Genomic DNA, 14,918 nt, shown 5'->3' with positions numbered 1-14,918 from the left:
AGCTGGGAACAGCTTACTAAAATTCAGGCCATGTATGGTTAAGTTTAATATGATTCAAACATTTTAGATACGCCAAGTTATCATCACTGCCTAATTGTTTTGATGGAAAAAAACCAAAGCCGCAAAATCCCCTCTCTTGCATACAGATTTCTGTATCTAGTAAGGCAACTCTGAATGTGACACAGAAGAAAAACAAGAAGAATTCCAGATGTTAAAAATATCATTTAATTAAAGAAAGATAAATCATACCAAAAGTTTAGGTCACTCTTCGTTAATACATTTGCATTTATTTTAGAATATACTCTACATCTGAGTAAAAAAGTTTGAAATAAACTCCAGTACATGTACAACCACAGGACCCGCCATCTCTCCCACAACAGAGGGATGTTCCGTAGCTCACTGGCTTCCCTCCGAGGTGACAGAAGCAATTTTGTGCCAGTTTCGTTATGTTCATCGGCTTGAGTGGAGCCTCCTTATCGGCCAGCAATGCCACCACCTCGTAAGCACACGGGTTTCAGCCTCCCTGCCGGGGCGGGCACAGCGACTGCCCGTCCCGGACCGTACAACGAAAAAAACACGGAGGGAGTCAAAATAATTAATAAACTAGTACTGATTAATTTACATTTCTTTCTCTCTCTTGTGCGTTGGCAGAAAACCTGCTGCAGTCTTGGGAGCGCGCAGGGAAGCCCGGGCCCGGGGCGCTGCCCTCGGCTACCGCAGCAGCGGCTGCGCCGGGTGGGGACGCGCCGCTCCCGCCGGCTCGGAGCCCCTTCCCCCGCTCACCCCGGCGCTCACTGCCCCCAGCTGCTGACGCCGATCTCCTGCTTGTATCTGTTGGTGAGGACGTTGGCCTTGCGGGTGAGCTTGGAGAGAACCGAGTGGAGTCCGCTGAGGTGGTAATGGAACTGCTGCTCCAGGTCCTCCTCCCCCTCGCCCTCCTCGGCGGGCCCGCCGCCCAGCTTGTCCTTCTTGCGGGTGGCCTCCTCGCCCGCCGGCGGCTGCACCACGCCCCACTCGATGTCGTTGCGGATGGACTTGAGCAGCATGTAGTGGCTGTACATGTCCCTGCGGGAGAAGTAGGCGCCGGGGTCGCCGGACGGCAGGGCGGCATCCCGGGGCGGGCACACGGCGCCCGCCGCGTCCAGCTCCTCCAGCAGCAGCGGCACGTCGCGCAGCAGGCTCGGCACCATCACCGTCTGGTCCATGTTGTTGACAGCGCCGATGAAACGGTTCATGGCGTTGAAGAGGGAGTACTTCTGGCTGTACGAGTCGCAGATCTGCATCATGCTGGCGGCGGGGCAGGCGTGCTCAGCGACGCGGCTCGGACCGGACCGCGGGGCTCCTCCGGCGGCGACCTCTTCCTCCCCCTCCTCCTCCGCGCTAGGGGCACCGGCCGCCCTCCGTCGCGGGCTGGGCTCGGCGGCTGCTGGCGATCAGAGCCCTGCTGGGAGGCGGTGGCGCCGGGGTTAGAGGCTGCTCTCCTTCTTTCTCCTCCCTCCCTCAGCCCGCCTTCCCGTCCTCCCGTCCCCTCCCGCCAGCGCCTTCTCCTCCTCCGCCGTCTTTATCCCCAGCCCCGCGCCCTTCCTCCAGCCTTCCCCTCCCCGTCCCTTCTCTCACCCTCCGCTCCTCCGCCTGCCCTGCCGCAGCCGCCGGGGCTCGCTGCCGCCGCTCCCCTCCGTACAAAACCAGCCAAAACGCAGAACTTCCCCCGCGACTCCTCCCGGGAACCGGGTGCGGGGGGTGGCCGAGGTGATGGCAGCCCCACAGCGCGCCGGTAATTACAATTCAAGCGGTCCCCAGCCGCCGTGCCGCGGGGAAGGCACCCACCGTAGTTCGAAGCTGTTCCCGCCGCCCGTGGCCGCACTCCCATCCCCGCTGCCGTATTTATAGCGCGTATCTTACAACAAGGTGTTCCCCAGTGCCACCCCCCGCGCCGCCACGCCAGATAAAGGCGGCGGGCGGCGGCCACACGAGCTCCGCCTCTTTCCCCCCACCGGGGGAGGGCGCCGGGAGCAGAGCCCGCACCGCGGGCATCCCGAGGGGGTCGGGCCGCGCGGGCTTGGCGCTGGCGGCAGAAACTGCGAGGCTGAGGCCGCCAGGGAGCCGTTCCAGTGTGGCGGCGACACCCTCGCACCCCAACCCTGAGACAAGGCAGCGGCTGCCGCAGAACGCTCCGCAGCGCCGGTGCCGCCCCGGGCACGGCTCGCAGCGAGGGCCACCGTGACTGAGCGGCGCTGCGGGCCCGCTCTCCCTCAGCCGGGCGGGGCCGCGCCGGAGCGGGGCGGGCCGAGTGACTGACGGGTGACTGACAGCCAGTGCCGGGGGACACGCGGGCCCCGCGTGCGGCCCGCGTTCTCCCGGCCCGCCCATTGGCTGCCGGGCGCGCGGCGAGCGTGACACCGACTCCGCCCCTCCGCGCGCCGCGTGCCCCAGCGCCAGTCGGAGCGGGCGGCCGGGAGGGGAGGGCGCGGGGTTCTGTGGGCGCCCGGCCAGGTTCGCGTTGCCGCCTCCCCAGCAGCGCGCCAAGAGCCGTGGCTCCCCCGAGGCTATCCCGGGCCGCGGCAGCCCGGGGGCGCGGGGGGAGCCCGAGCAGCCTCCGGGCAGCCTTTGGGCAGCCTTTGTCTGTGTCCCGGCGCTGCGCGGGGCGTCCGGCATCACCCCACAGCCTCACCTCCGGGCCCAGCCAATCGGCAAGCCGCCGTCCTTTCCCCACCAATCAGCGAGCTCCGGCAACAGCCAATCGGAAACAAGAGCGCCCCCCCCAACGCCCCCGCCCTGGTAACAGGCGGGTTGGCCGCGAGCGCCGCCGCGGGTCACGTGGGGCCGAGCCGTGCGGGCGGGGGGGGGGGCGGTTGCCATGGTAACGGCGGGCGCATCACCGGGCGGGCCGGGGGCGCCGCTCCCGCGCCACCGGGGATGCCACGTACAGACGGCCCGGCCTGACAGGGGCCCGGCACCCTGCGCCTGCCCGCCCTGCTCCCCACAGCTCCTGCGGTCCCCGTCCCGAAGGCAGGAGGCCGCTTCCCTGGGTGACAAACCAGGGATTGCTCCTGCGCTGCAGATACTTGCCGTTAAGCAGTAGCCAGAGATACGGCCTTAGCCAGAGATACGGGCTGGTATAAAATTATGAGTTGTTCGCAGATAATTCACTCCGGGGAAAAGAAGAAATTATCTCACCGGGCCAGAAAATTGGCCACGACTTATATTTGCATCTTTATATAGATGCAGTGTGTCGTTAATAGACCATTAACAGTTTTGCTGCCTTTAATTGAAATACAGCCTGCACTAAACGTTCAATAAATTGGAAAAAGCAATAAATCTTTGGAAACGAGGAGAATTGGTTTATTGTCCAACTTTACAAATAAAAAAATTAAACATTTGAACAAATTAAAACTGAAGTCTTTACCTGAGGTTACAACATACTGGCTGGGGAGGAGGAAGAATTGGCAGAAACAACCCAGCTTGGAGCTGCAAAGGGGGGAAATACGTCACTCTTCAGTTTGATGATGTTGTATGAATTAGGGCCTGAGCAGAAAATTTGTTTCCCAAGAGGTATAGCCACATTCTGCTTTCAGCTGTAAATGTTTCCTTATTTTAGTAAGGCATGTGCCTCACCCGTTAGGCTGAGACAGATCATATTCAAGCCAAACTTAACAGCATAAGGGAATTGACTTTTTATTTTTTTTTACCTTTCTTATGTTCTTATGATTTGTGACATAAATGTCCCTGGTAAATATAATGTGCATCATGAACACAAGCCTGGGTAGGTTTGATTGCTCATTGGTTCAAACAAAATAAAGGAGCACATATTCCTTACTCCAGTGGTATGTAATTGACATGGCTGTGCACATGAGAGGAAAAGAAATGGCACTTTTTCCACTCCTCTTGAGAAAAAAATGATCCCATTTAAGGCAAAAAATTTTGTATGCATGTGGCATTTTTTTGAAATGTGTCCTCTCCAGAATGATCTGGTTATCATGGCCGTGCAGGCCCTGGAAGGGGAATCAGATGGAAAACCCTTATCGTGCCCTGAGCAACGAGGAAGTTTGCATGTTTGCTATCTGGCAGTTCAAGAAAGTGTAAATGTGCACCTTTGCCCAGCACAGTCCTGGATAAGGCAACAAGCAACAGTAGTCTTTATCCAGCCCCTCAGCTGGGTGGAGCACTCCTGATGTACAAGCCCAGCAGTGGGAGGTGAAAACACCTTTCTGCTCAAATAAACATGGTTCTGCTATTCAGGTAAGCAGGAGTCATATGAAAGTTACTATATTAGCTAAAAACCTTTAGTTTTCCCCGAAATTAATGAGGGATGATTCAGCCCTTTCTGGACTAGAGCCTTCTTTCTTCTTCCTGAAGAAGATCAGGGATGAGCTATAGCTGTTACTATTTAGCTGTTCCTGTTACTGAGCTATTAATGGCATTAACTATTTGACTTAGCTGTAGACCAGTCTTTAGCCCCAGGAACACCGAGGTTAGTGCTACAAAGGTTGGCTACAGGAACAGAACTGCTACTGGCCTGTCTCTTCTGGCAGCATTAGCAGCTGTGCAGTGTTTTTCAAGTAAAGACAGATGAGTCTGTCAGCCTGAGTGGGTTTTCATACCATTTGTGAGGCCTATCTAATTTCTCTGTTCAGTGGCAACAGGATAACAAACCCTCTTTGTTCACAGTTTTCCCAAGACACGTGCTGGCACAGAAGAGGTGCCACTGGCACGCTGCAGACCAGAAATGGCTACACTTTGGTGGCTATGAAGTTATTTTGCTGCACAATGTTTGCAAAATAAGATGAGGTCTTGTATGGGCAAGAAGTGATAAACGTGCAAATATTTAGTGTTGCATTCTTCAGGGTGGGAGTGCCATGTGGGCCAGCCTTGTAAGAGCAACATCTCTTGGGAATTTCACTTCCTTTCATAATCTCTTGTCAATGTGACACGGCAGATTAGAGTTCAGCCTTGGAAACTGCGAGTTGTTTCCTTCCATTCGTATTTGACATACAGTTTTGCTCAAACTCGTGAAGTGCTCCCATCATTTTGGGGAGCAGTACAGATGCACGCATTTAACACTTCTTTCTCTTTCTGGAAGCAAGTCCAGTTGTACCAAACACTGAACTGGGGAAACCCATCATTTCTCATCCAGAAGGAATGTATGTAAATTTATCATCTTAATTGATGCCTCTCCATGAGGTTCATATAATCAGCCCTTGTAGCTTAACATGCTAATGAACAGGGTAAGTAGAAATCTAATATATTAAAGGAATGCAGACCAATTTGTCTGAGCCCTGCTGAGACCTGCAGTGTGAGTTTTGCAAAGATTTACTCATCTCTCTCCTATCTTTCACTTAGCTGCCTTTTACGCCTCTCTCTGTTGATCCTCTGCAAGTGGAGTGATTCTCCAAAGTGCACAGAAGCCTCTGTGAGGATGTGCAGAGGGGTCAGGAGGATGTTGGGAGGAGGCAGCGGTGATGGTAAATCCCCTTTCCCTCTGGCACATTGCACGAGACCACACGCTGCCAGGAGCAGCACGAGAGCTCTGTGTCCTCACATCCTGGCACAGAGCAGCAGTGCACAGTGAAGAGGAGATCTGCTGGCAGTGAGATCAGGGAACACTGCTGGGCAGGTAGGCAGCTGTCTCAGGCAGCTGAGCTCCTGTGAAGCCCCTCTGAGTTGCCTGGCTGCAGTTTGCACCCGGGTCTCTCCAGGTCTGTCAAATCCTTGCTTCCTCAGCTTTCCTGGAAATCATTACACGCACAGCTTCAATCTGTTTGGCAGTTACTTGCAGGGCCTGGGATCATCTAGCTAGCACTAAGAGGTCGAAACAGGCTGAATCCTCTCCCTCCTTAAAGGAGCCAGTGGGATTAATGCTGCCACAGACTGTTTGCCTGGTGTGTGCATAGCATCCCTCTCCCCTATCTCTTGCCAGCCCTATCCATCTTCCTGGAAGCTGGTCTGAGCAGGCACTGCAGTGTGCAGTGCCCAGGACAGCAGCAGCCCTTTTCAAATGGCTCCTTAGTGCTGCCATAATAAGCCTGATAAATAAAACATGGCTTGCAGACACGGATTTACTGGAGAGGGCTAAGGGGGCTGTAGCTCCCTCATTAGTATCTCCCGGTGCAGCATGTGTGCTCCTCATTATGTGGCACAGTGGCGGTTGTCTAGTCATCCATGATGAGGCTGCAGCCACTCCAAGGATGCACCAGGGATCCCAGGGATTCTTTTTTTTTTTTTCTTCTGTGTTAATAATAGGAATTTAGAAGGAAAAAAAAAAAGAGCTTGAATATGAAGAGGATGAAGGGGAGAAGATTGCAACTGGATCTGATTTTTTCTCCCTTGTGTCTCTGTAAGTCAGCAGCAAACACAGAGAAATCCATATAGCTGTGCTAATATGGAACTGGCATGAGCAGGATCGAGACCTCTCCACTGCACAAACTCCTATTTTGGGGAGCTTTGTTTCTGTTCATTCTAAAATGCTGCTCATAAACTTGTGGGCCAAGTATAAACTTTATCATCTCCCTCACAGTTTTTTGTCTTCTGTTCAAGGAAAAGGATCCAATTTGGCTGATTTCAAGTCCCTCAAAGCTGGGGACTCAGGAATCTGGGTTAATCTGAGCATGGTTTATGGAGGTTTGATCCAGCCTTTCTTTCTGGCCATTGCTTAAATCCTTCCTACCTCCCGCATACAAGTTGCAACTGCATCGTCTTAGTAACCCTGTGACCAAGAGGCATGAGAGTCTCCTCTGAGACTGTAATCTCACTCTAAACAGCTCTCTGGCGGGTGCTCGTGACTGGTGATACATCATGCAATTTTCTCCTTTAGAGGTTTGCGGTGTCATCTCCACTGTGATCCCTGCCCTGCCTGGCCAGTGCCGGCGAGCCCGAGTCCAGGGCCTGCCTGGGAGAGTGTTCCTGGCACAGCTCTGCGTGCCTGGGACATGCCTGGGGTCATGAACAGTGACAGCAGCATCTGCCCCTTCCTCTCTGCTTCTCGGCCACGCTCTGGCAGGAAAGAAACCTGTTTAGGATGGCAGGAGACTTTACTGGTGTAGCAAAGTAATCCTCAATAAGCTCAGGACTTTTCTGTAATGGTATTTAATATGCAGATAGTCAAACGAATGCCACTGTGATATATTTTTATGGACAAATATTATATATTAAGCCCTGATTTATACGTTTGAGCGTAATACCTGGGGCTCTGAGGAGAGCCTTTAATCTCTGTCAGCGAGGCAGCACGCATGCTAAAGCGCCGAGTAAATCTGCACGGGAGTGCTGAACTGAGTGCAGCATATATCAGAGTTCTTCTGCCTGATAAAATTAAATACACCAGACCACCTTTGTGTGACATTACCAGGCTGATACGCAGGGGCTGACAGCAGGAAATACCCATCTGTGCTTCCCACTCTGACCCAAACCGGCACCATTCATGCTGCATCCCAAGGGTGCCACCTCAAGGTCCCAGGCGATGTTCCTGGGTGGAGGAAGGTCTCTGTTCGCGAGGTTCCCCCTCCTTCCCGTGGGACCGCCTGGGTGCAGCTGAGGGGGCGCCGGTGCCCTGTTTCCCCTTCATCAGTAAGGTGAGCATCGTCTCAGCATGGGGCTCTGCATTTAATAATCTCACCAGCTCAACTGTTTTTATCTGAATCTCCCTCCTGAACTGATAAATCTAAATTGCACATTTTCTAACCTGCTTTAGCTGAGGGGGAAATCTCGCAGGTATCCTCAGGTGACGCGCGGGCTCTGCCGCGCCTCTCCGGCTCCATCTACTGCGCTTTGCTGAGACTGCCGCTCCTTCCCGTCCGCTCCCGCAGGAGCTGCCCCTTCATCCCGCCGGGCTGGAGGAAAAACCGCAGCTCTGGTTCTGTTTGAAAGGCCCAGAGATGCCCAGGTGGTGAAACAAATACAATAGGCGTTCATACTGTCCTAGAAATGGTAATTCCTCGTTGTAAAGCAGCCGCTGACTTCCAGCCCCTGGTTTGCCGCATGAATTCTTCTCGAGAGGGAGCAGAACAAAGGTGGCCACTGTCACTGAGGGTTTCTGGTGGAGCCAGAAGTGGGGACATGGCAGGACGAGGGGCTGGAGGACAGCTGTCTGAGGAGAGGAGGGGGCCGGCCTAGGAACAAATCTGCTTGCTGCCCGAAAATGCCAGGGGGAAGATATCAGCTTGGATTTCTGCAGTCTGATGGGGACTTAGAGGGTGGGACTAGAAGCAGCAGAATTTTCCTGTGAAAGTCCTATCTCTTCATCTTACATTCAGTATTGAGAGAAGCTGCTCTGAAAGAATATCCTACTTTTCCTGGCTCTGTAGTTCAGAGCTGACATGGAGGCGTTGTGTGTCCTTATTATAAGCACTCCTATTATAGTGTGGTTTTGGCTGGAGGATGCTGTGTGGTTAAAGAGGACTATTACAACCAAAAATAGTACCAGAGCTTCCCGAATGCTGTGACTATTATGAATTTGTAGGATTAATATTTAGTTGCTCTACAAAAAGCGCCAAAAACTGGAAGTCAAAATCAGAACAAAGTTGTGCTAGGGACTGCATATAACTTTCTTTTTTTTTAATATATCTATTCACAGTACATATTTCTGTAGGTGATAGATTAACATAAAAATACTGCCAATTTTTCAGGGTTGTAAAACACAAGGTACATCATATATAACTTTTTAATTGAAACTCAGATTATCTGTTTGAAATGAATTTGTTTCAATGGCAAGTAAAATGTTTTTCCACAGTCCTTGTGAAAACTGGAAATAAGGTAGATTTGGCAGCTTAGCCTATGAAGATCTGGGGCAAATCTCTGAACTGAATGACCACAGGGTTTTGTCCTGGCTTTGATGAAGTTCTGAAAAGAGCTAAATTAAATCCATGCTGTAGCCATATGTGTAATTTTGTTCTACTGGAATAGCTTATAGCTGTCAGTGAATTTCCCCATACTTCCAGCATTGTGTAAGGGATGACACAAGAGACTGAAGGTTACTCTCTCCAGTAGTAATATGCATTTGAAGCCTTAAAATTATTACAACAGCATTTTTTCATTTACATGGCTGGAGAGAATCTGTTTTTGCAGTAAATTTGTATTTCAAAGCAGATTTTTGTGTCCATCATTATTGGTGGTTTACAAGATTTCTCTTCCTTCCCTCCCTCTCCCCCCTCTATTTGGGGATGTGGGAACAAATGAAATAAACCCTTCATAAAATATAATTTTGTCCAGGTGGAACATAAATCAGCCAAAAAAATATTATTCTACATGGCAAATAAAAAGCATATGCTGTATTATTTAAAGCACAGCCTCCATATTCACATACAAAATTAATGCTACAGTGGGAGGTAAAACTGATGGAGGCAGACAATGAAAATATTAGGAGTAAAACATCATGCCAGGAACAATTCAAGCAGAGCCACTTGCAGGGTCATGGTCGTATTCCATTTCAAATGGGCATGGAAATACACTGTGGGTTATTCTTCTCCAGAGATGCACACATAATAAGCACCTGCTCCCCATGTCTACTCTTCCCTTTTAACTGTTGATTTATTGGATGTTTCTGAAAGCTGTGGTTGGGCTTGTGAGGGATATATAACGTGGTGCCTGCAGGAAGGAATGGCAGTGGGCAGACGAGCTGCCACACTTCCCATCCCTGCTGGGGGGTGAAGGGCTGAGCAGGATTCCCAACAAAAGCTGGCTGCTCTTCAGCTTCCAAGGGAAAGTAAATCATGGCCCTTGTGCCTGGCTCGCACCTAGGAAAGTAAAAAAAAAATATCATAAACTGTGTTCTTTGCCTCCAGCTGGAGGAAATGGTGGGTTGAGAGGGGAAACATGCAGCGTTCAGCAGTCTAAGGCACCAAAAGGGATCTTTGCCATCACATCACAGCATCAAGGAAACTGTATATGAGTATAAAACATAACATTGCATGTGTTTTAAATAATTTTCAGAAGGTTGTGAATCCACCCTTGTTACATGTGTGGGAAGGTGCATACCACATACTACTGCTCCCTACTACACTGGAGATAGTATCACCAGCAAATATTTTATTCTCATCCTGGTTCTTCCCGGGTTAGGAGGGGTTTTCATTCCATTCCTCCTCTGAAGTGGAGCCTCACAAAATAAGAAATGAACATAATCTTCAGATAATGTTGAAGAGAGGTCACTACAAAGAGACTTTAAATTAATATGATGTTTATTCCTTTAATTTAACAACAACAACAACAACAAAAAAAAAAGCACACAGAGAATGTTCTTGCTCTCTGCCCTTCTATTTCACTATTCTCTCATATTTTCTTCTCTGCATCAAGAGTAGAGCTTTGCAGCCATGAGGTCTTGAGATATTCTCGTCTTGGTGGCCCTTGAGATATAATGACACAGCATGCCCATTGAGAAACAAAAGAAAGAAAATTATATTTAAATAAAAATGTGAATCAGAAAATGTAGGGCTATTGTGAATCATCCCGAACTGGACATTCTATGTATATGGCTAAAAGAAAATGCACTGTAGCAACTGGAGTAATTCATGGTTCAGTTCCCCTATGATGGTAAGCAGTTTATTGACCTAGAACTACAAAATCATTCAAAATGACATTTGGCAATGCTGAACTTCTGACACAAATCCCCCGATGTAAGGAAATGGAGAGGGCAGCCACATTACCTTCAACCGGGCCCTGCTGTGTCATTAAATAGCAGCAGGAGAGGTGCACCTAATTCAGAAAGGTAGAAGAGCAATATAGGAGCAAGAAACTCCTGCATCTTAGCCCTGGCTCTTTCAATGGTCCTGAGTCAGTCACTTAGGGCCAGACATTCAGGTGTTGATCACAGGTGTTTACACAGAGCTTCCTGTGCTCATTCCTGAGCCCCTTGGACCTGACTGACATACCCAAAGACCATCCAGGTGTTTAAAGACCAAGTCCTGGTGGTGCCTGCTGGGAGCTTTTGAAGGAGGATCCCTAAGGCCTGATTGTACAGGGTCCTGATGGAGCTGTGAGTCCACCCCAGTTTCAGCTCTACTTGTGACTAGTCTCAGTCAAGGCAAGGCCTGGCTCCTTATGTGTTGTCACCAAGGAGACACAGCCTTGGCCACCACATTTGCTTCAAGGACATGCTGGGGCTTTCTTGCAGCACGCGTGCATGGGCAGGAAGGAAAATCAGAAGACTTTATCACTTGCCTGGAAGGTTGGTATCTGGCCAGCAGAGGATTTTTGACTCAGTGTGAACCATTTTCTTTGACAGGCCTGATGCAAGCCTGACCTGCACACATGGGCACACATGGATCATATCTGTTCTACCATGTAACTGGAAGGGGGCTTTGGGCACAGGGTTGCCAGAAGACACAGCCAAACTTAGAAAGCAAGCCCACCTTACAGAATCGGGGGTTGTGAGTTTACTCTGATGGCTTTCAGCTCTAGTAACCTCAAGTGGTCCAGTAATCTCAGTTGCTATAAATAACACCACAAATGTTCTCCCACAGAAGCTTTATCTTTTGGCTGATGCCATCCCTTTCAGTGTTAAGACACTGTTGTGCCCAGTTTTTGCTGTAGCCAAATGGGACTAGAAGGAAATCAATAGCCCCATTTTGCCTGTCACTTAAGCTTGATTTGAACCCATGTTTCTAAAGCTGAAAGCTTTTGTAATCCACTGTTGTTGTGTCACCCCCAGCCAGCCCACCTCTGAGAATTTCATATTCCTACCTTTTAAGAAGAAATATAGTGGACAATGAAAATACAGGTTTGTTTAGTTTTAATGTTTAAATCAACACTTTTTCTGTTCTTAAGGCTGTACCAGAAAGAGACTGCTTTGAAAGGAGACACATCTGCTCATAGCAAAGACTTCCATAACTCATTCAGAATTATTGGTCATAGCCACAATATTAGTGATAAAAATTGATTATCCATTCCCACTTGCTTCACGATCCATAGCTTTTTTTCATTCATATTGTAAGTTGGTTTATACAGAGTGAGGCAGTGTTATTTAAATAGCCAAGAATGAGCATGATACACCTTACTAAAAGCCCCCACCAGCAGAAAGCAGGATTTTTTTCATGTTAGTCTTGTCCTATCCTGAAGGTAGAAATAATCTGGATTTGGCAAGTATCTTGACTTCTTTCAGCCCTTCAGATGAGCAGATGCCTTTCTGCCAGTGTGTGCGCACTGCCTGCTTAGGCTCACTGCTGCCTTTTAATCCCCAAGTGCAAAGTTGGGACTTGGTAGAGCACTGTCAAATAAAGAAGAGTATTCTGAGATCCCTAGCTCATTTTGGGTCTGTCAGCAGCAGCTCATAGAAGGCAAGAGAGAGGGGGAAGGACTGAATATTGCAAGGATGGAGAGAAAAATTAAAGGGAGGGACAAAGCTCAAAGCTTCTGCAAAACCTTCTGAGTGGAAGCTCTGTTTTGAACATCATGTTTCAGCAGCAGGGGCTCAGCTGCTCCCAAGAAGGGTACCATGCATAGGACACCTCCAACAGGGTGGCATCATGCCCATTAGCATCCAGAGCCTTATGCACTCTCCTGCAGCTGGCAGAGAGAGCAGGAACGTTCCTGCCACCAAGCCTGTGTTCCCCAGCATTGAAAGGACAGAGAAGTTTGGATATCCCCTCTGATGAAACTGTAAATGTTGCAATCTCCAACTTATGTTGATCCTTGGAGTCTAACATGTAGATATGGTGGAAGAATAGAGGTAACCCTTAAATGGTATAATTTGAGGTGTTGCAGTTGTGAGGATGAGTTTATTGACATGACCTTAACTCCCTGTTAAGAGAGTGATTAAACCATGACACTCCCTTACAAAAAATTGAGAGGGATTTACTGGCCTGCCCAGAGAATTTTTTTTTCACTTAGATCTAAAACATTTTTGTTATTTGATCAAAAACTGAGGATCCGGAGGATTCCACCTTTCCCTCTGTAACTCCTTTTAGCATAAATAGGTATTATCTGCACACAAGGGAAAAGGGAGAACAGGCTCCTAATAAAAATACTTCACACCTTAAGTGCATAGGTGGTAGCTTCCCTTACAGAGTTAAACACCCAAAGCACAGACTGACATGAGATTGAAGGAAGATGTGCTCCCACTTGGGACTATTAAGGGTAAATCTCTTTTTGTTCAATTAGAGGATGAGACAAGTTTTGCCACTCAGTTGCCATGTGATCCCTTTTGGAGCGAGGACTGCTTGTCCTGCATGGGATATCGAGGAAGCCACTACTGCCAGAAGAGCAATAAAAAAACCCAGCCACGTCTACATCCTTAGAGTCCCCTCACCTCCGGAGTTTATGAGCAGCATCCGATCTTTGGGGCGATCTCTGCCGCTGTTTGAAGGAGGGAGGCAGGGCAGGCAGAAGGGTAGGGGGGGATGCGCAGCCCCTGCTCCGCCAGGTGCCCACGGCACCGGACCCACGGCTGACAAACCTGGCGCTGCTTTGCCATCTAGTGCCGCTCGTCCGGATTGCAGGAGCCCGGCATCGCACGGAAACCCGGCTTTACGGCCCAGCTGGAATTACCGGAATTCAGCTTGGGTTGTTTGGGGGCTTTTTTCAGCATTAAATTACATCAATATTTCATGTGCTGCCATAGCTGCATAGCCGTGCCTGGAAGAAGCGGTGGGTGTTTCGTGAGGTCGGTGGCAGTGGGAAGGGAATAAATCACTGGTGGCCACTTGAGCTGCCTGTGAGCAGGGAAAACCCTTCCCTCACTGATTTGCTGTGGCCTAAAAGTGGATATTTGGTGTCATTGGGATCTCCTGATTTAGGGTTGGATCTGTTCCCGTGTGACAGAACCAAAGCCTCTGCAGCAGCTTTGCCACTGCTCAACTTTTTTGGCAAATGAGGCTGTTTTGAGCTGTAAGGGACACAGTTCACAAGGGAAGGCTTGGGAGCAAGGTGAATCCATTGCAGTGACACTGAGTAATGGATCCAATCAGCTTTGTGGACCCTCCCTCTCACCTGGAAACTGTCCACGAGTAGGTCGCTATTTTCTCACATTAACTCATTCTTCTAAATTACTGGGTCAAAAATTTCAGTGAATATAGGACATCCCTAAAGGATGTGCAGGCAGTTTACTGGGGAGCCCTGGGGTCACAAGAATTATAGCTGGTTGACTGGAAGCATGGGAGCACTGTACTAAGACTTTTGGTCCAGACACACAGGGCTTACTCATGTGTAGGAATTTCTGATTTACTCTCTGAAATAATTCTCCCCTGTTCATTTAGAGAGTGCTGTGTCTACAAACTTTGAGGCTCTGACATTTTTAAGACTATAACTAGATATGAAAAAATGCCTGAGATGCAAATCCAACCTAATTTCCCATAAAGTACAAATTAATATTTACTGAACCTTTTCGTTTTAGGTTCAATCTCAACAAATTCTAGTCACCTCTGAAATAGAGAGGGCATAGATAAGTGAGTTTGGCGGCCTCACTATCAGTTCCCTGCATGGAGAACTAAAAGGTCTCATGCTTCATGAACTGAATTTAACAGGGACAGGTTTGGACTTTGAATACCATTGCTTTAAAGAAGAAAAAAATCTTTTTTTTTCAGTTGTTGGCAACTAGTTTCCAGAGAAATTTTAGAAATAATTTCAGTTTTTGTAAAATTTCCTTCACCAGTTGGATCCACACAAACATCTTTGCAGGCCTAAGAAATTGTCGTAGGGAGGAATTGGCTTTGCTTGGGTAAAGGACAAGCACATAAGTGTGCCAAGCAGCTTAAAAAGCAGATAATGAATAGGCAAAGCAAAAGGAGACTGAGTTAAGCTGGAGACTGGGACAGTCAGAAAGGGTGAAGACAACAATAATAAACTAATGAGCTGTTTTCAAAATACCTCTCCTGCTGCACAGCAAAACAGGGCAACAGCTGTGCCACCACAAAGAAAACTTGGCAGGTTTCAGGTAAAGCCATGCCACACCCTGTAGGCTTGGTGAGCTATGAATAATACCAAAGTTTCATTTCACA

At 49.1% G+C, this 14,918-nt stretch overlaps 1 protein-coding gene and 1 long non-coding RNA gene across 7 annotated transcripts in view; one reads left to right on the top strand and one right to left on the bottom strand.

Annotated features, from left to right (window-relative positions):
* Positions 1-202: 202 nt before the first annotated feature.
* MID1IP1 (MID1 interacting protein 1) lies at positions 203-3,724 on the bottom strand. Of its 5 annotated transcripts, none has more exons than XM_030235083.2 (2): positions 1,618-2,236; positions 203-1,441 (listed from the first exon to the last, which is right to left on the bottom strand). In XM_030235083.2, the coding sequence occupies exon 2, from the start codon at positions 1,284-1,286 to the stop codon at positions 792-794; it is 495 nt and encodes a 164-aa protein (XP_030090943.1). In that variant the 5' UTR covers positions 1,287-1,441; positions 1,618-2,236; the 3' UTR covers positions 203-791. The 5 variants fall into 5 exon arrangements, 1 of the variants encoding a protein (XP_030090943.1); XR_007778283.1 differs by having other exon boundaries at positions 1,291-1,444; positions 1,618-3,724; XR_007778280.1 differs by having other exon boundaries at positions 1,291-1,441; positions 1,618-3,724.
* A 367-nt stretch (positions 3,725-4,091) lies between these two features.
* The window catches only part of LOC127060000 (uncharacterized), a 31,240-nt gene continuing 20,413 nt past the window's right edge, over positions 4,092-14,918 (top strand). For both annotated transcript variants that reach the window (XR_007778449.1, XR_007778448.1), the window contains exon 1: positions 4,092-4,239. This is a non-coding gene — a long non-coding RNA (uncharacterized LOC127060000). The remainder of the gene's footprint in view (positions 4,240-14,918) is intronic.

The sequence above is a fragment of the Serinus canaria genome, chromosome 1 (genome assembly GCF_022539315.1).
Source record: "Serinus canaria isolate serCan28SL12 chromosome 1, serCan2020, whole genome shotgun sequence".
NCBI classification, from domain to species: domain Eukaryota; kingdom Metazoa; phylum Chordata; class Aves; order Passeriformes; family Fringillidae; genus Serinus; species Serinus canaria.
Note: the sequence above shows the minus strand (reverse complement) of the source record. Positions and strands in the feature narration are given on the sequence as shown.